The sequence below is a fragment of the Patella vulgata genome, chromosome 6 (genome assembly GCF_932274485.2).
Source record: "Patella vulgata chromosome 6, xgPatVulg1.2, whole genome shotgun sequence".
In the NCBI taxonomy this organism is placed as follows: Eukaryota; Metazoa; Mollusca; class Gastropoda; family Patellidae; genus Patella; species Patella vulgata.
Genome location: NC_065884.2, coordinates 25,788,487 through 25,814,840, shown reverse-complemented (window position 1 = coordinate 25,814,840; position 26,354 = coordinate 25,788,487). Strand labels below are relative to the sequence as shown.

Genomic DNA, 26,354 nt, shown 5'->3' with positions numbered 1-26,354 from the left:
TGGCACTTAATGAAAGCAATATACTAATATGAACAACTTTATGGATAACATTCACAAAGTTTATTAACTGCAACGTTTCAAAGAGGTTGCTCTCACCATTATCAATGCATGTATTTGCTTGAAAACATTGAGAATAAACTCTTCAAAACGTCACCCCAAATAAATTAGTAATTGTTTCTTCCATAAGTATGTGTTATAGTTTATTGCTCTAATTACTAAATAGAGAATCTCCTACAAGTCTTTTTTCATATTTTTTGTTATCAAAAAAGATGAATAGGAGATTTTATTTATCACCCAATCCTTTTTTACATGCACAAATACATATAATTCTTTGCTGTAGATTTCACTTTTACTGAACCTGATTACATTACGGCGTAGTGATACATCATTTTTGACAGCAATTCAACCATTGCAAAATCCTTACTGACCCAGTGTTTCCATCAAGGTCAATTAAAAAACAATAGTTCATTTTTAATAAAAAAAAAAGTTACTTTTAATAAGAAATCAACTGTTCTTTGAAAATAAAAAAAAGTAGTTCCTTTTCAACTAACCAATCAAATTTATGTAAAGCGATTTCTCCTAAGCAGATATCGCAGCAAATTATGAAATATATCACACAAGGGATATCTACTGTAGAATGTATTATTTTGGGTGATAAATGCCTATAATAGATACATGTATCAATGGAAACGATTACAGTACTGTGACTATTTGGACTACTGATAAGTTCATAATTGAAACTCAATTTTTATCATTTACAACCACAAAAGATTTTCTTGGAACTGTTATAATTAACTGTAGTTGATCTCAATCTAGTTGTTGCAAGTCCTTCATTTCATCATATCTGCCGGTCCTGAAGAAAACTGACTGTTTATAACAGGCATGATAAGATTAAGCATTTTAAAGAATTTAACTTCAAAATATTGTACAAATAACTGTTTATTTAAGTAAAACTGTGGCCACAATTATGGCAATTTCCAATTGCTGCTTTCCGGTCATGTAGTTTATAGCTTTTAAAAGCGCTTTGAGTATACTTATCGCTGGATTTGAAGCACAAGAAATGTACATCATTATTATTTATCAATCTATAGTGAAAAAAATCCTCAAAAAAACGAGTTACAAGTTATCAGTCAAAACAAATAGTTCAAGAAATGGATTAAATACTGCAGCATTTTTGTTTGCCTAATAGTCCATATAGATTGCACTATGGTGTTAATAACCATTATAGATTTGCAGTTGCACTATGGTGTTAATAAACAAAATTAATAGTACCACCATGGCATTAATAAATGAAATTACTAGTACCACCATGGTATTAATAACCAAAATTACCAATACCACCATGGTATTAATAAACAAAATTACCAATACCACCATGGCATTAATAAACAATATTAATAATACCACCATGGTATTAATAAACAATATTACTAATACCACCATGGCATTAATAAATATTACTAATACCTCCATGGCATTAATAAACAAATAGTTTGTACCAACACAGTTTTATAAACAAAATTATGAGTACCACCCAGGTATTAAATATGCATTATGTAAGATTTAGTTCCAAAATTAGATAATGAAAAATTAATATATTGAAAATTTCAGTCAAATTGATTTATTCTGAGCAAAGCGTATGAAGCCAGAAAAAAGACCTGCAATAGGCAGAAATAGCTCTTGTATAATGCATCTTTAATAAACACAATCTCCAATGACCCCAGTATTAATAAACAAAATTCCTTGTAAAATTAATTACCATTGCATTAATAAAGAAAATTACTAGTACCGCCATGGCATTTATAAACATTATGCTTTGCATAAAAAAGAAGGTTGAAGGCAACAATAAAGGACAGAAACAGTTTATTTTCATTGTAAGACACGAGGCCACAAGTAAAACAGGTTTGTGAGAATATATACATTATTCATATAACTAGTATAAGTATTATCAGAGGTAAAGGCATTTAATCATCACATTATTTCGAGCATTTCTTAAATCAATACAGACTCAAAAATTAGCATTTGTGTCCTAAATTATTTTACATACACCATGAAAGATTCTTACTACAGTATCAATCCCATGATTAAATTTCATCTAAATCATATCGAGTATTCAGCATTTAATTAAGGAAAATAAATATCATTTATAGTGTAAATTAGCCCTTTTTTTAATGCTTCTTTTCTCCAGATATATCTAGTTATATCCAAACTTAAATTTATTTTTTAAAAATACCCTACACCTTATAAGCCTGTCAAAAGATCTCCAACTTACTAAAGATGCATTATCCAAGAGCGAAATCTGCATATTGCAGGTCCTTTATTTGACTTCAAATATTACATAAATTATTAATTAGGCATTTATTAACACCACAAGCCCATAATCAACTCTCTATCCCATTGGATGGACATGATATTGAATAAATTAGAACACCATTGCCATTTAATGATTTAATATTAAAATAGATACTCAATATTTTATTTTTTTTATAATCTTAACAATGGTACTTAGCAATCAAAACTATCTCATCAAAACTTCAAACACTCGTAACTTTGCTCAGAATATCCTTTTAATTATCTATTTTTTAACTATTATTAAGCAATAATGGCCAGCTCTTTATTTAAATCTTACATAATGCATCTTTAACTAATATCACATTGCATATAAACCAATAACAAACTGCCCTCCACCAACAACCAATTCCAGTAAACTTTCATTTAAAACATGACAAAAATCGTGAGACTGGTGTAAGTATCAGCAGTAATATCTAGAGATTCCTACAAGTACAACCTTATTATCTTAATCCATCAAAGATGACAATTCAGCTAATGGATTTTCCTGTTCTTAAGGCTGCTGCAAACCTATATCTTTTGGTGTAATAAGAATAATCTGTATTCATGGTATCTTATTCCTAATCATAAAACATGCAATGTATCCATTTGTAAAAAATAATCGAAAGTTGCAGATACATATAATTCAGCTTTTGGTACTAAATGGAAATAACCTTTGCCACATGACTGATCTATAAAAGAATAAATCACAATGTTGTCTGCACTGTAATACAAAATATTAAAGGTTTACAGCAGGCTTAAATTTACAATACACGAATCAAGAAAATTATGTTAGTGTTTGTAGTTGATGGAGAAATGAACTGATGAACACATCGAAACATATCTAGTTGTTCAATAAAAATTAAGATCATTTAAAATCTTGATTATTTTATTATTTTATTAAAAACAATATTTGTATTTACACATTATTTACAAAAAATAGTATAATATTATATACCTTTAACTCTGATCTTTAGTCTAAGATTATTGTTACTTTTAGTAGCACCTATAGAACATAATTAATATAGCAGTCTTATCTCAACCCTTTAGCACTTGCACAACCCTAATTAGGGTTCCCCAAATCTCCCCAAACAGATCTAATTAGGGTTCCCCAAATCTCCCCAAACAGATCTAATTAGGGTTCCCCAAACCACCCTAGTCATGTCATGTGAACCACTCCCAAGGTATTAATATATCACTTTTCTTCAAGGAACTGGATTACTGTAATCAATATATACATTTACCAAGTGCTAAAGGATGAAATAGTGGTAAATTTTATATATAAACATGTAGCTAAATAAGCTTCAATTGTACATATTATTGCAAAAGTAAATCCTTCCCTATTTTTTGTTTTCAGATTAAAGTGTTCTTCCTAACACATGACATCCACTGATATGCTTTTCAATTAACATATTTCATGGTTTTACATTTTACATGTTTGAGTTTTTGTTAGACAATATTAAATGGTGTTAGAAAACCCATAAAGATTAAGAATGATCATAATATTAAACAGAAATTATGATATACATGACTTATTGGTATTTTTTTTCAATTGGATAATTATAAAATAATTTGCAGAGCTAACAATATAGAATCTTCCATTCTGACAAGTGCCCAAGAACTATGTCTTCTGTTTCTCAAAAATGTATAAATATTTGTAAAAATCTTTCTATATTTCATTTTGCAAAATAAAATTCTATATTTCATTTTGCAAAAAAAAAATTCTATATATTATTTTGTAAAAAATCTATTTAATTTCTGCATAATAAAGATATAATACAATTCCTCGTAAAATTCTAGCAATATTTGATTGTGCAAGAAATCTACTTCATTTCTTTTTTATTTTTATGTAAAAATTCAGACCAGAATTTACCAGAAACCTATTATTATTTCTTTTCAGGTAAAACAAAAAATGTTTTCCTAATAACAGAATACAGACCATAAATATATGTTGGATGTGGCTCAATGATCTATCACTTATTGATCTAGTCTTAAGTCCACTGTTCAGATATTTTTAGCAAATTCATAGCAATACCAAAGTACCATCATTATGATCATCAACCTTTAGCTGTTGTTCATTATATCTGTTATCGTCAGAATCAATATATGATAATGATGATGTCAATGATCATGGTGTTGACCAAAAAGTAATTGTTTCGTTCATAATGATGTTAATTAGACAATAATTATATAAAGAACAAATTGATGACTACCATGGTAATGATTATGATATTACCGGTAATCATTGCTGGAATCATTGTGCACCACCATCTCTTATAAGTTCTATAAATAACCCATTAAACACTTGCACCAACTAGACCTTATAGTTTATACAAGGAATCCAATATATTTTTACACAAAACAGATATATAATAAAAAAAAAAAAAAACACTATGATGATTTTACGTATATTTAGACGTTATTCATGCTTTAGTACATTACCATTACACATGACAAATTATCCCATGCAAGACCCATAAATCATAAAACTCGAGATATGCTGATGTTAGTACTGCATAAAATATATGTGTGTGTCCAGCATCTACTGATGTGCCGAAATAATTGTTAAAATACAAATAAAGCCGATATTCAAACAGATTATATGTTTGCAGTTGCTGAGAAGTTCCCAACGTTTTAACATGAATGAATTATGAAATCTTTGACTCAAACATTTTAAATGTGTCACTGTGACAAAACCGATTGTTCTCAAATTTATTAAATTTAATAATCTCTACTCTCATCCATGTGTACAATTATTTTGCCTATTTTTGAAATATTTTTATCTCTACTAAAAGGAATGTATTTTTAAAAAGAAGATTATCTTAAGATCCTTATAGAATCATCTACATATATCCATGTTTAGAAATATTTTGCCTATTTTGGAATTAAAAAAAACTATCTCAAGATGTTTTTGAAACTATCTAGAGAATAAAATATTCAGATTTGATCAAATCCTGACATAAATAACTCTTGATCTTGAGATTCTGACAATTATGTCAACACCCCTATTTGTTACCCGACATTGTCAACCATTTATGACATTGCAAGCTGACGGTATTTATTAGTAATCAAGATTTTGGATAACCAACTAACGGACTTTAGGACTAACGGATCTAGAAAAAAGTTTAATAAGCATCTTAAGATACTATATTAAAGACCACATAAGATGATGAAACTAGATTTTATGTACTTATAGCCAGTGGTAACTATATACACATTACGGCAAGTTCACATCAATCCGGTTAAAATTATTCGACACATTAACGTTTAAGTATTATGCCGTAGATCCATTAAGCCACCTTTGTTTAAATAAGCCATGTGGCAAATGAAGACAATCCAAGCAATTAACACATTTACCGATAATTTGGATAACCCAGTAATACTTGCTATCCCAAACCATTCTCTGTAAGTACAGAAATACAAATGGTGCCATTCACTTGTCGATATATTCATTATTAGCTATATATCAATAATAGTAACCATTTCTATACATAAGAACAACTTTTATTGTAACTCTATTTGAAATTCACAGCGAATATGGAATTTTCTGATGACTGCATAACAATAGATCACTCTCATTTGTCAGCTAATCAACGCTGGGAGTCTTATTACCATGTACAATTCCATGCACACTAAGGTTAAATTTTGCGCGAAAAATTGCATGGGATTCATGGACATGAATATCAAATACATGTAATCATACATGGAGTTCCTGGTGCCGTTTAGTGAGTGATTAAACTGTCAATGTAATTGTAGAATACTTTTATTATAAAGAAGATAAACGATGTTAGACATTATAACCTAATCTTATCACAAACATTTATCCATCGAATATATGACATTTAAATTTCATATCAATTCAATTAAATGTTGTCTAAACGCCAATCAACAAATAATACGAGGCTACTTTATTACAAAAACATCGGTAAACAAAGCTAATTGATTATTGGTAAATAATAATTATAAAGAATTGATGAGTAAAACTTAATTATTCTATACAATTAACGTGTGAACGATTCAACAATTAGTAATGGTGTGGAGAAATGTTTGTAGAAAAGTTCCCCCTTAAACTTTTTTTGTTCATTCGTGGGGTACTGGTATTATGCCCACTTCCACCTAGAGTGATGTCTTTGATCTGGCCAGCGTAAAAAAGATAATTACCTAATTAGCGTTCAGTGAAAATTAATTTATGACCCCATGTCTGTGGAATTTTAGTCGGATTGATTAATGACAGATATTAACAACACTACACTTGCCATATTATTATTAATACACAAAGATAGTTAGATGCCCCTTCTCAATCTGTTAATCGATTTAGATGGTTACCAACAAAGTAAATTACCAGTACGTCAAATTTATTTATACTGTTAATTATAACATATATTGAAATATTTTTTCACATTTCATTTTTACAGTCCATTTCAGAGTAAAGAAGTCAAATCCACAGGGAGAAAGAAAGGCCTCGTACAATGGCTACAGGAAAACGAGATACAATTGACTACTCTGATAACGGATCATCATTTACAAATTGCACTTCAATCATGTTTGACTTTTATGATACATTTTGCATGACCACACTCAAAAAGTCACTTAAAAAACACAGTTTTAAAATCACTGTCGTGAGAAGAGAGGGCGGGCCATCTTCTCACTTTGTTGAAATTATCGATGCTCTAAATTTATATGTTATGGCTACATTGACTGTCTTTGTGATGACATTATAAAAAAAAATCTTAATTGGATCTTAAATTAAATTAAAATAAATTACCAAACAAATTATTCCGCAGTCAATTTTTATTTAATTAGGGGATTAAGGAATCAGTCAGACATTAATGAATACACACGTCGGCTGTATAGAGGTAATTAAGAAATAAACATTCCGAATATGCATTCAGTCACTTTGATGCCACTGGCATCTGAGGGGATTAAGAGTGTTTTCGATAATTGGCAAATTCGTTTTACGGGAGGTCTCTTTTTGCGACCTTGAGTGATGATGGCTGAATTAATTCTAATCAGATTGGTGTGAACTTGCTGTGAAGTGGATATAGTAACCATTGGCTATACCTATCGAAAAGTTTTCTCGTCCATCTTATGTTCCCTTAAAGAAGAGATCTAAGCAAATCAACAATTCAGAATCTTAAGAAGTAGAGACCTTTGAATCTATAGATAACCATGTTCTCAAAAAGTAACAACCATGGATCTAAAGATAACTGTGTTCTTGGTTAATATGGTTCTCAAATTAATAATGTGACAATCTCATGTTGTTTTTCAGTAAAAGGAAGGTTTGTGATTTTGCTTACTCATTACAACCTTATCAGTATGTAATTAAACGTTTGCATTTGGAGATATGTGTGTGTAAAATATATATGCACAGATTTGAAATATCAATTGAAATATATACCACTATACTTATCTATTTTTTAAGAGATGTTTTGGGTTTTTTTTCCAAAGCAAAGTCCAGTAAAATGTTTAAGTGTAGAAAAAAGCCAAGCTATTAATTCAAGTGATAGTTTGAAATTTTTACAACATTTAAAAGAAAAGCTAAATAAAAACAAAAAGCATTAACCATTCCATTTGACAAGAAAACTACCATTGCACCAGAGATTAGGGTTTGGTGATATCATCTAAATGTAATTTAATATCTTCAGTTTCAATTACTGATAAGCATAAACAGGGGTAGTAGAAAATTTGGACCATATTCAGTATTTTTAAACTTTTGCAGATCTTTTCTGAAACTGAAGACATCAGTATTTAGATCCATCACTCAACTCCGTATAGAAGTGGCAAAAAGTCACTACATATATCCATTTTCCTCAATTCAATCACGTTTACTTGAATTTCATAAATTTTTAACTAAAATCTATCTTCAAGAAGGTTTTCAATGGAAGTTAATTCTCTGTTGAAAAATAAATATTTAGTGACTTTTGCTTATGTGCTTGACTATAAATTATTGAATATACACATGTATACATATAATATTTTTCAGAAATAAAGCTAACTTTCCTCAGGAATAAATATATTAGAAGGCTCTTTTGCTCAAAACCATAAATTCACTGAATTCGGATTTAATTTAACCTAAATTTGAAAACACTAGCATGATCAATGTAAATTTTTGTATATCACTTCCATGTAGGTCTGATATTCAGCCATTATTAAAAAAATAATTCAAGAATCAGGTTTCCTTTTGATCAGTCAATGGTTAAGTACCATAAAAAAAGAAATTTCTGCTCTATAACTATATTACAAAATATGGATAAAAAAACAACAACATGCAATCTTTATCCCATCGCCATAATCTCATGCCTCTAAACAATTTCATCTTTCACAGTATAAAGATAATCTTCAGTGAAATTTGTATTGTTTTGAGAAAAAGACATTTTACTACATCTAGACACTAGAACTACTTAATGTGCCTATTTCACGTATATTTTTTTTGATAATTTCAACTGGATTCACACTCAAGTCTCACCTGGCTTTAAGATCATGATTCAAAATCGTTTCAATGGATTTTTAATTTTTCCCAATGCAGACTTTATCCTATATAAATAAGAGTAAAAAGGAAATCGAATTTATAGAAACATTTTGCCAAAACTCACATCTAACACATATTAACATTTGATAATTTTCTTTAACAACACATGTTCGATGAATTATTAATACTCAAAAATATGGTCTCTAGCAGCGTCAATAAGGTTAGATGATGTATTCTGGAAGATCATTTCTTCAGTTCTACAATGGTTTGGGTTATGGACATAAAGAGTTTTTCATAGATGTAAATGAATTTATGTTGCCAGGCAACGTAGCGTTAAATAACTAGTTAAGTAAAATGAAATGAAATGGGGTTTACGTCCTACTGTTCTACTCTGACTGGGCTAATGAAGACGGAACTAGTTAAACAGAATCAAGTCAAATAAGATATTTTTCTAAAAAGTTTAAGAAATAGTCCTTCATTAGAATTTTTTTTTTCTACTAAATCTCCAAAGCAAACATCTACTAGCTATAGTAAGTGATAAACCAGTTTCCTAATGAATCTGAAGGTAAACCATTAAATCGGCAGATAAATTCAATATCTGACCACTAAGCATATTACCCCTAATATGGAAATGGAGTTTAATGTGCACTCAACTTTAAACTGTTGTTCACTAAACTTGAACAGTAGGATGTTAAACCCCATTTCATTTCATTTCGTTATCCACTAAGCCAATTTAGTTTTTGTGTGATGTATCGTTGGATTTGTGGTATTGAAAACAATGGTGTTATCAACAAAAGATATTATCGAAGGGTAAAAATTGTTTTGCTGTCTTTATTCTGTTACTGTACTTGTATGTAAATAAATGATAAGAAATCAGATTCTAAATTTCTGTTTCTATTGCTACGTTGCTACTGTTGAATAATCATAGATTCTAGGTGTTTAAGTACTGTTTTAATTCAAAGGATTTTTTTGTTGAAAATCAATATAAATTCCTACTTAAATATAGAGTTATCTCAAGTAAAACTAGATCCAGCCAACGCTTGGTGAATAGAGGCCTAAGTCATTTCAGGATAAACTTTCAAGTGCAAAGAATAAATGGACTCCATATATCTAAAGTGTTTGTGTTAAACGAAATGATCTTCCACATACAAATAGCTACTTCTGTCACCAAATCAAGAGAATTTAATGGTATGTTAAAAAAAAAAAAAAAAAAATTAATTAAATCTATATGTTAAAAAAATATTCTGGTTAATAAAAAATCCATGATCCATTTTTCAAAATGAATAATTTTGTTATCAGATATGTTAAATCTTATCCATTTAGGTTATTCCATCATGCACATCTGGAGAGGTATGTGTGCACCTTTTGTTGTAATTTTAATAAATTATTTTATTTTGCAAACACTATCTAGAGAGTGATTAAATGAAATTCAAAAGACAGATTCATGAAAAGATATGTAACCATGTTTGGTTTGTCCCCAAATTTAAATTTTTCAGTCTTTGCTGGTTGGGAAATCTGAATTAACCCTAATTAATAGCACAGAAGACGAATGGAGTTCAACATAATACTTCATGTCATTTTGAGGGTAACATGTGATTTTTGTTTTCTGTCACATGTGCAATGCTAGACTGAAGAATATTCCCCAGACAACAGTGTTTTCACCTCCTCTTCATTTAATTCCAACAATCAAGGTTTTTTTAAGTGTACGCATCAAAGGAAATGTTATCCTTGTCAGACCTTCAGGTACTACCTCTTCGAAAAAGGAACAGAGCTTAAACAATCCAGAAGCTCTTTTCATATCAAGTCCCCATACGCAATATGGTCATAGATAAATCTTTTCATTTTCTGTTACTTTTGAATCTTTCTACATGAATTTGACTTTTAAGATTGCAAAATATATTTTACTCTCATTTTGGTCAATTATTTTGAAAGTTGAATGAAACAGTTTGTATTATATATTTTATTCAATCCTCAATTCATGAAGAATTAACACACACACACACACCTCTCTCTGTGTTAAATCTTTGTTTACACAGTGGATGTTTTTGTTTTGTCTTTTGTCGAAAGCGTACCATACTTTTCAATTAAATATGACTCATCTGATCATAAAAACAACTATGAACATCATGAGTAAACAAAGATATATAGACATTCACATAGATGTAGACAGAAAAGAGAGATTTGTAAAGAAAACCGTGATCAATGCAATTCCTGATATCTGAGCATCAAGTATTTCAATAGTTTTAAATTTTTGGTAAACAGCAAATAATCTGATTGAAAATTCTTCAAATTCAGGTTAAGAAAGAGAAATTTACTTCTACATATCCCGATTCTACAGAGTTCACGGTTTCAATCATATTGACCATGATGCAACTTAAAACACATGCTAATACGAAAGAGATAAGATAAGAGAGACTTTGCTAATGTATATCGGCACATTTATTTAAATATCGTGTACACAAAAAAAGCAACTCCATTTGCAATATGAAAGATTACTAATAATTTTCATTATGCTAATTTGCTTATTCCTCCAAAAACAAATATGACTACATTTTCAGAAAAAATTTTTTCACCAATTGATTAGGTGAGGAAATGTTTTGCTGTGGATGAGCTTCAACTAACATCCCAAAACATTGTTTCTTCTGATAACGTCAGACCATAAGAACAGCGAAAAAAAAAAAGTGCAAGGTAATTTGCAGTCGCTTTTAGGATAAGAGTAAGTTGGGGCAAGAAATGACGGTGAAAGGAAATTAAGAGAGCTTAACTGTTTGTAACCATGGAGATTCCAAAACAGCATTATCAAGGGAGCATTTATTAAACATAGATTGCCAGGTAATAAAACATAACATTCACCAGCAGCTTTGTGATCCCCACAGAATATAAAAATATGGCTTGTGTAATACATGTAACCTACAATGCTTTGCAGTTCTTATTGAAATTTGAGTGTCGAAACTCCAAGTAGCATTATATATTTTTTTATTACGCATGTTAACAGTAAGTTAACTAGACAAAAAATTTAAAAAGACATCTGGAGTGCTAACATGATTTTGTAATAACGGGGGCATAAGTCTGGTTGTTTCAAATGATAACGGTTGGAAATCAATAGAAGTCTTGCTTTTAATCAAAACCTTCCATATATCAAACATTAACTGTGACCACTTTGTTGTAACAAGATTATTTTCTTGAGGCTTTAGTGGTAAAGTTGACACACACATATTTATCTTGTTGCATTTATAGACTTTAAAGATGCATTATGTAAGAGCTAAATCTACCTATTGCTGCAGGTCTTTATTTTGGCTTAAAGTGTTATATAAACTATTATTTAGAAATGTATTCACATGACAAGCCTATAATCATCTCTCCAGAACATCTGATGACCGGGATTTAAATAGATTAAAACATGATCACCCTTTAATAATTAATTCAAAAATGGTGAATCGAAACTTAAGTCTTGATTGTCAAGTAGCGTTGCTATGATAATAAACAATCTATGCTATGTCTTGTCAAAACTTCAAACACTGCTAACTTTGCACAGAATAAAGTAATTTGAATGAAATTTTCACTATATGCTTTTTATGCAAACAATTTTTTAACTATCACACCAAAAACAACTAGCCCTTTATCTAAATCTTACATAATGCATCTTTATGTTTAATTCCCTTTAGAATCAATGGTACAATAATTTATTCCTGGGAAAAGGGTAAAACTCTGGAAAGAGTCATTCAATATCTTTCAAAATCCCATGAATATTTAAAATGGATCAGATGATCGCTATGGTGCTAACAAGATTTTATAACAAAGGAGCATTACTATGGATGATATTAAAGAAAATGGTTGGAAACCATATAAATCAACAAGGTTTGTTATTGCAATATGATAGAAAACCAATACAAATTTCAGAAAGATAGGTTAATAATGGTAGCTTATAAAGTTCTGACAAGACCTTATAACAAAGGGGCATAATTCTGGAGATCATTATCCCAAAAAATAAAATTGAAAATCTTAATTTTAATGAGATAAGACAAGCCATACCAATTTTAAAAAGATATGATTATATTGCAGTTCCTATTGTGCTAATATAAAATGTGGATGACAGACTAATGGACCAACGGACTAAAGCAATGGCAATATATGACCACTTAAAATGTTGGCTTATTAACAAATATTGTATCAAATTGGGAGTAAAGAATTGAAATGCAAGACGACGGAATAAAGTAGGAGACGGATATTCAAATAATGGCAAGAAACGATAACATATCGCAGATAAACATAGGACAAAGAACAAAGACATATAAGTAAAATCATAAATTATTTAAATATATATATATATATATAGATGCTACTAAAAATAACAACATCATGTAATGGCGACCAACCCGTTGATCAGAATCTGTCATTATTTATAATAAAAATAGGTTTTTTTTATTTACACTTGTTGCATATCACTGCTTAACTTTAAAAATAGTAATTTCAAGAAAAAAAAAATCCCAATTGTTTTAAATAATAAAAATTAATTGTCCTAAATATTGCGTATCGTTAATTTAACTGTAGATGTGGAGGTCTATTCTGGGTTCCAGGAAATACGCTCTGTTTATATTTGCTGTTTTTAGTAGCTATAGCGGGCGACCTTGACCTTTTAGGAAGACTTGTTGTCGACGTATCCATGGCTTCGAGGCCATCTCTATGAAGACCATTTGAGTTAGGAATAGCAAAACCTTCTACCAGATTACTTTGTGATGGACTGTAAAAGCAAGAAATAGGATCCATTAGTAATATTCAACAAACCTATTTAAAAAATCATAACAGATCTGTTTAAAAAATTATAGCAGACCTGTTTAAAAAATTATAGCTAATCTGAATAATTATAACTCATCGATCTAAATAATCATAATGGATCTGTTTGCATAAATTTTACGGATCTGTCTGAATAATAGGCCTAATAGCTGAACTGTTTGAATAATTATTACTGATCTAAATAATTATATAACTGATCTGTCTGAATAATTATAACTGATCTGTTTGAAAAATAGATCTGTTTGAATAGATAGAACTAATCTGTTTGAATACAATTATATCTAAACTGTTTTAATAATTTTAACTTCTATTTGAATAATTATAAGTATAACTGATCTGTATAAATAATTATAATTGATCTGAAAAATCATAACTGATCTATTTGAATTATTATAACTGGTTTGTTATAATTGGCTATTACTATAACAAAATAAACCATCAATCGGGTTTTCATAATTAAAGAGCAAGACAAATTGAACTCAGCCGGCCAGAGTAATCTAGTCCAAATAGTCTCTACTTCAACTACAACAAATTTTGTTCTGGAAAAAGTAGTGTGAATCGTCTTTACGTAACAAAGGTGATTAAAAGAGTTCTGAACATTCTTGCATTGAAGTATGCAGAATGTCTGAACTGTATACACAAAGTCAAGTTTGTGTCAATGTAAATGCAAAAATTATTCAACTGTGAATATTTGAAATATCAAAGGGTAAAATACTATAATAAGACTGATGTGTGTACAAAGTTTCAGATATATTAGATATGCTATGGAAACAAAACTGGGATGAAGGATGGACGGAGTTTGGAACCTGTTCCAATGTCCCCCTCTTAACTCCGTTCTGTGTGGGATAATTATAAATTTGTAAATGGGCCTGCTTGATTTATCCGCCAATAGGTGAGCCAGTTTCTACTACGGTCAGGTTACCGTATCGAAGCAAATTAAGTGATTCGGCTGATAAAAACAATATGGCGTCAGATAATGTTATAATATTAAACCAGTTACATGACATGTTTTAATCAAAAACAGTATTCTTGAAAGTATGACTTGAAAGTGCCCACAAAATAAGCAGACAATTATTATTAGTAATATTACTGAGAAAAAATAAATGACATATGAACTTCTGGTTTTACGAAGCTCAAATTCAACTTCAAAACATTTGGTTTAATTTTAACGCTTTAAAATTAATGTTTTATGGCATTCCTAAATAACGTGAATTTTATCTCGTTGACATGTTCACCATCTTGCGCCGGTGTTCGCCGTTGCCGCCAAAGCGGCGCATTCAGCGTACGCCACGGCTGAACTTTTGTCGACTTCCGGTGAAATCAAGTGACCTCGCGCAAAAACTGCCGGTATGTGCCAGTATTGACAAATCAAGCAGGGCCATTGCTAAGTTGGGACAGAACAAAGTTCATATTGTAACGGCGCATTCGGCGTATGCCGCGGCTGAACTTTTGTCGACTTCCGGTGAAATCAAGTGACCTCGCCCAAAAACTGCCGGTATGTGCCAGTATTGACAAATCAAGCAGGGCCATTTCTAAGTTGGGACAGAACAAAGTTCATATTTTAATAAGACCTTGTTTAATATAGTTAAAGGGTTTTTATAAACATCAATCTATCATTGTAATCCTAGATATTCCTTTTCAGTTTTAATTAATAAAAGATTCTTACCTTAAAGGGGCCCTTAGGCTAGACCCCATAAATTTTCGCGGTGATCTGGGCTCCTTTTCTGAGATCCATGGTTTATTCATCTCCATTAAAACTGATGGAGCAACATAAGTAAAACCCTGAAACAGTAAAAGTGTGTAACAATATATTATAAGTATCTATATCCCACAGCTACAGCTATGAATACAACATATACGTTTAACACTAAAATCAAAAGTACCAATGATCTAACACAGAACATCTTGAATGTAAATAAAGAGGAGAATATTTGTATAAAAGGACATGTTAATATCATATTCCTAACTGTACATGATTTCTGATTTTCTTGAGCAATGCACTACACTGGTATTTACCCTTTTTTTCTTGCACTTAGTCAATATGTTTTCTGACATTAGTTGTATCAGCACTGTTACCAGAATTTCCATTATCAAAACTTCTATTAAAATAACTAGATACTTACAACAAAAACTTGATTGGCACTTTCACTAAGAACTGTGTCATCTGGTGAATCTACAGGCGTCTGCCGTGTGAACTTTGTATCAAATTGACTGACATCTTCTTCACTTGTCTGAAAACAAAACAAATTAATATTTTAATAAAACGTTATTTATAATAATTATTATTAGAAATATGATTGTGGCATGTTACAGGTCGAAACTGACAAGTCCCAATATGTTACACAAATACAAAAGTTTAATATTACCCAACATCACATTCCAATTGATCATTGCAAATTAATTTGGTCTAAAAACATGCCTGCATCAAAATGTTTTAGGTAAGCACAAACTGTAACTGGACGACTTCAGATGTACACACAAATCAAAACTCATGTTATTCTGCAAGATCATTTCAAATGTTTCGATTATTCAGACATTTGTATGATCAAAGGTAATATAATGGCGTGATCACCACAGGTTCGGAGTGCAATTTTTTTAACTAAGTTTTTAAATGTTAAAAGGAGTGACCATAATAATAAGACTGCATCTATCAGAGCTATTTTCACTAATGATAGCCCACTGACCAGGGCTCACATTGGCTTTCAATTTTTTTACTCCAAAATGGATGATAATTTTTATATAAAATATGTACATTGCCAACTGGAATATTTTAACTGCCAACATGCGTGATAAAAAAGACAACATGTAACAATTTTATTTCTCAGGTAGGCCTATTATAAAACAAATACCGGTATATACAATATACAACAAATATGTCTTTACACAACACATTAGCAGTTTTGAGATGATTTATTAAGATCAAATTTTGTTTTTGGTGACTTTAGTCTTTTTACACACTGTATTGCACAATATATTTTCAGTATTTTCACGTCAAATATTTTCAGTGTTTACACGTCAAATCTCATCCCATTTCTATAAATTTATGTTTTACGTGTATAATAGGCCTATTGTTATTTTTAGTTACTCTAATGGTATCAGAATCTGAATCCCTGATAGAAATTTCAATTTCATTTGTAAGAGATGCTTACAATCAAACTAGTCGCTCACTTTAGAGCATTATGGCGGCGGTAATGAAACAAATGGTAGACTGTTTTCTCACTCAAGAATAGTTGCTATTGGACTCGTTCTTACATTTCTGACCATTGGTTATAATATAATTTGAAATAATAATATCCGTTTATGCATCTTTGTATATTTTACATGCCGTATATGAACCATAAGTAAATGGATTCAACTATTAAAATATTTAATTCTCTTCAAAAAGAATTATCTGCCATTTTGATTTTTTCCATTTTGTTTCAAGACGAAACGAAACATCAAATAATCAAAGCTTGGATTAATCATTAGGAGTAAATAATGACTTGAGATACACTCTATATATAGAGGTTTCAGGTCACGTGACTTTAGCATGAAATCGGACAGCCAGAGGCTGAAATATACCCCACTTCAATCTACGATTCTGAATTACTATTTTATGTAAATGCATTACTAGCAATTGTATTGCAATAGTTTAATATCAATCTCCATATCTGCAAAGATTCAGGCTAAAAAATTATCGAAATATAAGTGAAATTATCGTTTGTTTACATGAGACGCTCGCGGGAAAATACCGCTCTGACGTCACGCGGTCTGAGATTTTCCATTGCTACGACTCACTTTATTGGTGAATCCGCACCTTAGTTACCGGGGGATTTTGGTATAGAACCAATCAAACGATAGATAACATTTTTGTGATTATTATGCTTGTTGATACCACGTGGTCGGACAATTAGGCCCGGAGAAAATGGGATTTATCTGTTTTGATGACTGAAAATTGCTAAATTTCGACTAAATATAAAAAAACTTTCTTGAGGTATCATCCAGATTATAAATATTTGACATATTATCATTCAAATTATTATGATTTTAATAAATTTTAGCTGACAATAACGTGCGGATTTCAGTTTTAAAATTGGTACTAGCGATTCTGAAGGGAAAATACCGCTTATGATGTCACTCAAATATGACTGAAAAGCACTCACTTTGGTGCCATGCCATGCCACGCATTGACTGGTATAGAGCATTTTGATTACATTATTGATGTCGATCTCAGATATTAAAATTCCATAACTTTGGATATAATTAGAATATTTTGATGAAATAAACAAATTTGGGTAGCATGTATATTTTCACAAAATATTTTTTTTTTTTTTTTCTGTCATTTGAAACTTTGACCTGAAACCCCTACTATATAGATCATTGGTAATTATCAATCAACTAATCATTAATCTGAGACGATTGGTTAACATTACTCATTGACACGATCCAGATCATCAGCGAGTTGATTAATTTATGGTCGGCCACTTGATTGTGATTGACAATGGTCAATCTAGGATATATACAAGTAGGATTTTAAGATTTTTCCCGCCAGTTCTCAAAAAGAATCGCTAGTACCCCAAAACGTTATCGCCAAAATCAATTTTTTTACCATCACTTTAATATTTTTATCGCAAATTGTGACTCTGGCAATTGCATCACAGACCAAATATGTGAGAACTATAAACCACTATTTCGGGTTATCAGCAAAAAAATAATCTGTCAAATATAAATAACGAAGATAATAAATGCATATGTACTTACAACATTAGGTTTAAATGGTGGATCAACTCTTCTGGAAGCCAATTCATTCCAATCAGTATTACGGAAAAATGAGTGTGTCTGAAAAATGAACGGTTTGAGTTAGTATAAAACAAATCAGCTGCTAATTATAAGGAATGAATAGCTTGGCATCATAAAAAGAATTGGTGAAAATAACAAAAAAACACAAAATAGCAGTCATACAAAAACAAAATGAATGGAGATGAATCCATTTTTTAATCAGTACAGATTATAATAAGAATTCCTTTTGTCTTTATAAGTAAAATCCAGCTAACACTGACTATAAAATAAAACATATGTGTATTAGTGATTTGTTAATTACTTCTTTTATTTTGAAACTGAATAGATCTTTCTTCAACGTGCTATCATGATATAACACAATGTTTAGAACATACTTGCTGTAAAGGTTTTGCAGGAACTGCCTCCTTTTTTATAAGTTTGTTTTCATTTTAAGTGAAGCCTGTATCTCTTTTGAAATTGTCCATTAATCACTCATTAAATGGCCATTACTTAAAAAATGTAATGATTACATTCCATTACCATTACCCCAGCCCTATTTAAGACTGTGCAACCTAGTGAACACTTTTGGCCAGTGCCCGAGTCCATTTACTTGATTTGATAGTATTTCATTACTTACCATGTCTGTGTGTTATGATGTGTGGTGTGGTTTTCCTTGACTTACTATTATAATTTTTAGTGAAAAATTAAGATTGACAATCGACTTACCTTAATAGGTTTGGCATCTTCATGTCCTCCTCCTAATCTTTCACCTGGATATTTACGTAATAACTGAAGAGCAATAACAAATTTTATAAATATGCAATAATATTATATATTCTATACACATCAAAATTTATAATATACAACAATTTAGTGTTTAAGTCTAAACCATCAAAGACATGTTCTTAATATGTACACAATATTTTCAAATATGTATTTTGTGCAAAAACGGTCTAAACAACAAGTGAAATAAATAAATAAATGAATCAAGCAGACTTACTCGTTTAATAAGCGCTCTGGCTTCATGTGTCAGATATGGAGGTAAATTTAACTTGGCCTTTAAAATCTAAATAAATTAAAAGAGCATATTCATCATATATAAATCTATAACAAGAAGACATTAACACCAAAGGCCCTTGGACATATTTTGGAAGGTACAGGCATCTGGCATACACAATCTCTGTGTTATTGGTTATCAACAATGAAATACTAGTTACAAGTTAGAAAACGAAACAAAATAAAAATTGGGTTTAACGTCCTACTGTTCTGCTCCGACTGGTCTAATGAAGACAGCCATACACCATGAAGTGTGCTATGAGAGAAATTATGCCCAGACAGCGGCACTACAGCCTACTCTTACATTGAATTCCAACTACTAAGAGATTTTTAACCATGCATGCCAATGTGTACATGGTACCTTGGTTTTTTGTCCCATCCGAACGACGATACATTGTCCCTTGCCTGCATTACTGACAAGAAGTAACCATCCCGGAAAAATCCTGATAAACTTTCTCGACCAACACAGGGATTGAACATGGGACCCCAAGGTTAGCGAGCTAACGTCTTACCCACTGAGCCACTGTGGCTCCCAGTTAAAAGTTAGATGTAAAGCAAATAGTATAAGGCACCTAAATTATGTTACCTGGTTATAGTGGACATAAACTGAGTTCAATTACAAACTACCACCCTTTTTTTCTTTTTCAAATTAACATATTGTATCAAAAGACTGAAAACGGTTCTAGAAGTATGAATGATAAAAGTTTGAAACAAAATTTCTGAAAGATATCTTGAATAGTTTCTGGCATGCGCTGTGGAATAATAATTGCCCACCAATGTGTTGCCAACGTATAAACTATTTGATTGAGATAGAGTTGATGTGCTTACAAAGTTATATAAAGATATCTTCAAAAGTTGTTTAAAGAGAAGAAAGAGAAAATGGAAAATGTTAAATGCAAGACAATGACAAGGGGTATGGCGTAAGTTCAAGGGAATAAAATTCAGACTTAAAGTAATCCAAAGGATAAAGTTATTAAAACAAACCAAGATTATATTGTTGCAAGTCAAATCAAATGTTTTTAACTAAACATAAACATATAATCTTATCAATTATATACTTTATAATACCAAATTCTTTCAGTTGCCAAGAATATTATATAATGAAAATATACAATACCATTTATACCTTATCTATTGTCTTTTTACGATTTTCGGCCGTAAATGGAGGCTAAAAAAAAATAAGAAAAGATTTCATCAACAAGACATCATCAGTATTCTGGAAATGATCAAATATTTTACTATACCTAAAGTATGCATAACTAAAGATAAGTAACAGTTCATACAGCCATTAACAGTTAAAGAGCTTAAATGCAAAACACAACATAATTATCCATTTTACTCATTTTTATTCTACTGCCCAGTTATGTATGGAAACTGTGATTTCACTGCGTAATTATCTCATTTTTGTATTTTTGTATGTTATGATGTACCATGTTTTGTATTTAAGCACTTAAATTCTAGATGAACTGTTTTATGCAAGAATTTTCATTGTTCTATTATCTATGTGTTATTATCAAAATAAGAAAGATTAATAGAAGTGCTTATTTGGTTGATGGTACAGAATATTAATCTGACAACAGTATAAATACGAAACTTACAGTTCCTGTTCACATATAAATACGAAACTTACAGCTCCTGTTAACATATCATACATTAAAGCTCCTAGACTCCACCAATCAACAGCTTTACCATGCCCACTTCTTGTTAAAATCTCAGGTGCCCTGAAAATAATAAAATTCAAATGGCATTCAGTATATATAGTATTCCATGATTAGTTTTAAAATTTGCAATGAGTCAAAATTCATTGGCATCCATGGACACAAATTTAAATGGAAGAAGCTATTTATTGAAAACTTACATATATTCTATGGTACCACAAAAAGTGTGAGTTACGGTGCCTTCGTTAATAGATTCTTTACATAAACCAAAATCTGTTAATTTCACATGACCTTAAACACAAAAGCACATTCAATTCAAATATGGAGATGAGAAATCCATTTCCAAAAAGAACAAAAATACATTTTCATGTTTCGGGAATGACTTTAAATAAATCACATGGCTGCTGATAGCAATATAAATGTAGTCAGACCCCTTCTGTACAATATTAGAAGTTCTTAGTACATTCTTTATCCATCCCATTAGTCAAACACAAGAAAAGCCAGTAACTTGAACTAACAGTTAAATAAATATAGTTGGTTGACAAACTAGACTAGAAGTTCTCACCTTGAGCATCCAGTAATATATTTTCTGGTTTTAAATCTCTATATATAATTCCCTGGGCATGTAAATGTTCAATAGCTAATGTGATTTCCGATAAATAAAAACTGAAACAAAAGAAGACTACATTAAGTTCAACCAGTGGTTGCCAGGCAAGATACAACCACTTTTTACAATCAGGGGCCATAATCCAGTAAGTTATGTTTTGAAATGCACGAATATCAAAATGGACTGAGATATTTGGGATATACAGATATATTCTAAGTTTCATCAAAATCGGATAAAAAAAATTGTGACTTCTAGAGTGTCCACAATCTTGGTATTACATACTTTTACATTATTTGCATACAAGGAGGGGCCGGCAGTTTGGGTCAGATTTTTATGAAATTTGAACCCAACCTTCTTTATTGTGTTATGGTGATATATTTAAACGTTTTTTAAAATTGAATACAAATTGTGACTTCTAGCTGGTCCACAAGCTAAAAATGCGATTGGCCACAATCCAGGAAGTTACGGTCAGATATGTGTGATTATCAAAATCGTCACGTGACGTCTAGAGGGTCCACAAACTTGATATACCAAATGTGGGCATATAAAAACTAAGATTAAGTGACAATGTGTTATAAAGAAAGATGAAATATTAAGTCATTCAGAATTTTTTCAAATTTCAAATGTTTACACCTACAGAGCATTACTATTGAAAATAAGAATAGAAATCATCAGTATTCCATTATTATGGACAGCAAAATCGGATAAAAATTGTGACCTGTAGAATGTCCACAAACAAATTGTGGTCGGACAGATGGACAGGGGCGATGACAATATACGTCTACATGAAAATGTGGGCATATAAAAACTATGATAATGTGACTATATGTGTTATAAAGAAAGATGCAATATTAAATCATCCATTTTTTTTACAAATTTCAAATGTTTACACCTGCACTGTATTTACTGTTTCTGAATTTGAACATTCCATGAAATTTTATATTAATACATCTGAATCAAAATATTTAACATTTATATGCCTATCAGGTTATTATTTTTAATTTGATTGTAGGCATAATCTAGATGTACCTAAAACTGACGTTTATTTTGTATCAATAAAGTATGGGTCGGCCGGCTGTTGCTTACATGTAAGTTGGGGCACTACATATTGCACATCAGATAAAGTTAAAATACCCAGGCAATGGACCTAATCTGGCTTAAAACTTATTGAATACAGCGATAAAAATATAATTTGAAGTATATACAAGTTAGTACATGTAGTTCCTTATTCCAAATAAAACCACTCAACATTCCTGGGTACTTTCTGTGACCTTCATTTTATCCATACCTTGGGAGTCGATTTGATTGGTCAATAATTGTGAAAGCAGTTAATAATATGGTAACATATGTCTGCCATGATTACTCATTTGCTATCACCGCAGGTCGTGTGAGATAAAATATTTTAAATCATTTACCAGGCAGTGTCCTCCATAAAAATTCCCTCCCTTTCTAATTGCATAAAAAGTTCTCCACCTGGGAGGTATTCTAGAATCAGATATAATTTACCGCCCGTTTGAAAGGCGTACATCAGATCAACTATAAATGGATGCTGTAAATAAACAATAAAAATAAATAAATAGGTAAATGAACAAAAGAAACACATAGGCTGGGAAAATGGTAATTTTTTAAAATATTCAACTTCCTAATTTGTTCTAAATTAAAAACTATTTAAATACAAATATATGAAAACCACGAGCTATATGAAATTCTTAAAAAAAATATACAAAGAGTATGCATATCTTGTCTTGTGCATGGCTAGTACTACAAATCTATTAGCTGAAAAGAGTCAAAGGTTAGACTTCTTATTTGCAGAAGCGACAACTCAATGTTAGGAAACATAATGGAAATTGCTAGCTACATGTACATGTATATGAACACCTCAAACCAGTGAGAACTGATTGAGACGTGTCACTCCATTAAATAATTAATTGCTTACCTTGACAGCCTCTAATATATTTCTTTCGGCTCGGGTATGAGCTGTGTCTTTGGCATTTCTGGCTATTGTAGCCTGAAACAAGTTTTAAAAAAAAAGATGTTAAGTATTTCCTTTTACTGTTTCCATCTTCTCCTTGGTCCGCTAAAGTGATCGAGGGGAAGGTCTAACTGGAGATATATATATATATATTATATATATATATATATATATATATATATATATATATATATATATATATCGTTATAATAATCAGTGTAAAAATAAAATTTTTATTATGATGGATATTATAGCCAAATAATCAAGATATAACAAACCAAGGGCCTTATTAATTTAAATCAAAATATTTTATGAATTTAGCCTTTTCGTTAGCTGTAAGTTAATATCTTAGTACATATTTTAGCCCTTAATCAATGCAAAGACTGCATTCTAAAAAATACTTTAGTTTAAGGTTCCTGAATACGGCTGCTGGAATACAAGGGCTGACTGAAAAGTTGTAAACTCGAAAAGGATACATCAGTTGGGTTGAAACAAACTTTTGACACCAACGAGTACAATCACTGAATGAATCACAGACATAAGAACTACAACTGTAGTGTATGGACAAAACTGGCTACAGGACGGTCATGAAACAACTGACAGGAAGAACCCCAACACAGATACATGCTGACATGGTCTCCATTTTAGGGGATGATGCCCCTTCCTTTTCCACTGTAAAGAAGTGGGCTGTGGAATTCAAGCACCGTGATAATGACCCACGTCCTGGAAGGCCATTAACAGACAACATTATCTGGATGCATGACCTAATGATATGTCGTTGATTGACCGCTCGACATACTGCCAGTGGGCATCTCTCATGAGAGGGTTGAGCACATTATCACCAACGAGTTAGGAATGACAAAAGTTTCTGCAAGATGGGTGCCAAAGCTCTTGATTTCGGATCAGAAACGTGTCTGATTCCTGACGTCCTGTGACAATCTGAGCCGTTTTGAAACAGATCCTGATAATTTTTTGGCCAGATGTGTAACCATGGATCAGGCCTGCTTCCAAAAATATAAAGAGAACCTACCAGATGTCATTTTCCTAGAAATGATGACGTCATGTCAGCTGTTAACAACTTTTTTTGGGTGGGTGAAGAAATTTCTTCCTGAACAGCATCCAGGCCTTTCTACAAAGGGGACTATGTAGAAAAATAAATGGAAACCAATGACTTTGTACAGGTCTTTAACAGATAGGGTTAGAACTTTTCAGCCAGCCCTCTTAACATATCAACAGACATAAGCTTACCTTCTTTAAAACTTTCATGGCAAATATTTTACTGGCATCTTGACCGGAGATTTTTCGTACTTGAAAGACCTGGTAAAAGCAATAAATGATTAAACATACATTATGCAAGAGCTAAATCTGCCTATTGCAGGTCTTTCTTTAGCTATTTAATGATTTAATCTAAAAATGGAGAAGCGAGGCTAAGCTTCGAACAACAAAGCTTTGACACACATCTTGTCAAACCTTCAAAGGCTAATATCTTTATTATCTGTTCTTGAACTATTATAGCAAGAGCAGCTAACTCATTATTAAATCTTACATAATGCTTCTTTAATGTCATGAAATATTACAGAACAAGTTGTTAATCAAAAACAAAACTGAAACATCTTATACGGCTCTACAACATGTTAAGACTAACATGGAAATTCTGTTGTATACATGTAGTTATTATCATGTCTATGAATTCCAACTGCCAAGGAATCTTCCATATACAGTATCAAATTGTACACAATGGAACAACTTGACACAATTTCTTGTCAGTCCCACAGAAACCACTGCTGATAAGGGATAATCAGGCTTAGAATAGAACATTATTCTCTTTCAATGCCAAGATATGAAGTCAGAACATTCTAACCATGCTACCACCCCCATCCAGCAGGCCCAATTTTTTTTAAAATTCTAAATGATGCTTAAATTAGAGATATTTATGATTTATAGCAAAAGAGTACTAGAAAATTTACAAATATATGTAATTTTTCATTACCTTTCCATATCCACCTTTTCCTAAAACTTTTAACAATTCAAAATCATGTGGTCCGGCTTTTAACTGTCCAGGATTAACTGTTTGTTCTGTTAATTCTATTGTTTCCATATCTGGATCACTGAAAAAAAAACCCCAACAAATACATGTAATATTGAAATGAACTGATTGAATTTAGGGACTGTTAAGAGATGCATTAAAGAGTTAAATCTGCCTATTGCCTATCTATGCCATAGACACAGTGCTTTGTGAAATGGGATGCATGTCTACTCCTAGGCCTACACTTTGGTTTAAGTGCAATTATGATTATATTCCTTGATATGCCCTTCTGTATCTCCAATTTATATTGTATATTTCTCATTGACCTAATTAAATATGTATTCTCACTCGTATATTTATATAATCCTCATTCACCCTTCAGGCACGTTTGGATGATAGGGAGATTTTTATTGTTTTAGTCTATAGAGAATCTGTGTTCTATTCTTTAATTGTACATTTACAATCATTTCATGGTTGACAGATAACAAGCATAATACAAATTGATTTTAACAATGTCTACCTTCATAAAAGCTGCATGTAGATTTATTTTGAATATTTCTTACAACTTCCTAAGAGCTAAATCTTCCTATTGCAGGGTCTTTTTTCTGACTTCAAATGTATCTATATTATTATTTGAACATTTATTTATATGACAAGCCCATAATCAACTCTATATACCATCGGAT

General features: G+C 31.0%; 1 protein-coding gene across 6 annotated transcripts in view; it reads right to left on the bottom strand.

Annotated features, from left to right (window-relative positions):
- Positions 1 to 26,354, bottom strand: part of LOC126824892 (ribosomal protein S6 kinase beta-1) — a 47,983-nt gene that overhangs the window by 3,722 nt on the left and 17,907 nt on the right. For 2 of the 6 annotated variants that reach the window (XM_050554321.2, XM_050554320.2), the window contains exons 3-16: positions 25,633 to 25,750; positions 24,891 to 24,959; positions 23,607 to 23,678; positions 23,086 to 23,219; positions 21,629 to 21,729; positions 21,264 to 21,354; positions 21,036 to 21,126; positions 20,532 to 20,573; positions 19,350 to 19,415; positions 19,076 to 19,138; positions 18,332 to 18,409; positions 15,715 to 15,822; positions 15,258 to 15,373; positions 10,048 to 13,538 (exon numbers count right to left, since the gene is read on the bottom strand). In XM_050554321.2, coding sequence (XP_050410278.1) covers positions 13,334 to 13,538; positions 15,258 to 15,373; positions 15,715 to 15,822; positions 18,332 to 18,409; positions 19,076 to 19,138; positions 19,350 to 19,415; positions 20,532 to 20,573; positions 21,036 to 21,126; positions 21,264 to 21,354; positions 21,629 to 21,729; positions 23,086 to 23,219; positions 23,607 to 23,678; positions 24,891 to 24,959; positions 25,633 to 25,750 — 1,354 coding nt within the window. In that variant the 3' untranslated portion in view covers positions 10,048 to 13,333. Of the gene's footprint in view, positions 1 to 1,846; positions 8,863 to 10,047; positions 13,539 to 15,257; positions 15,374 to 15,714; positions 15,823 to 18,331; positions 18,410 to 19,075; positions 19,139 to 19,349; positions 19,416 to 20,531; positions 20,574 to 21,035; positions 21,127 to 21,263; positions 21,355 to 21,628; positions 21,730 to 23,085; positions 23,220 to 23,606; positions 23,679 to 24,890; positions 24,960 to 25,632; positions 25,751 to 26,354 lie in introns of those variants that run through there. The other 4 variants (XR_007681670.2, XM_050554322.2, XM_056101875.1 and 1 more) reach the window with 4 other exon arrangements.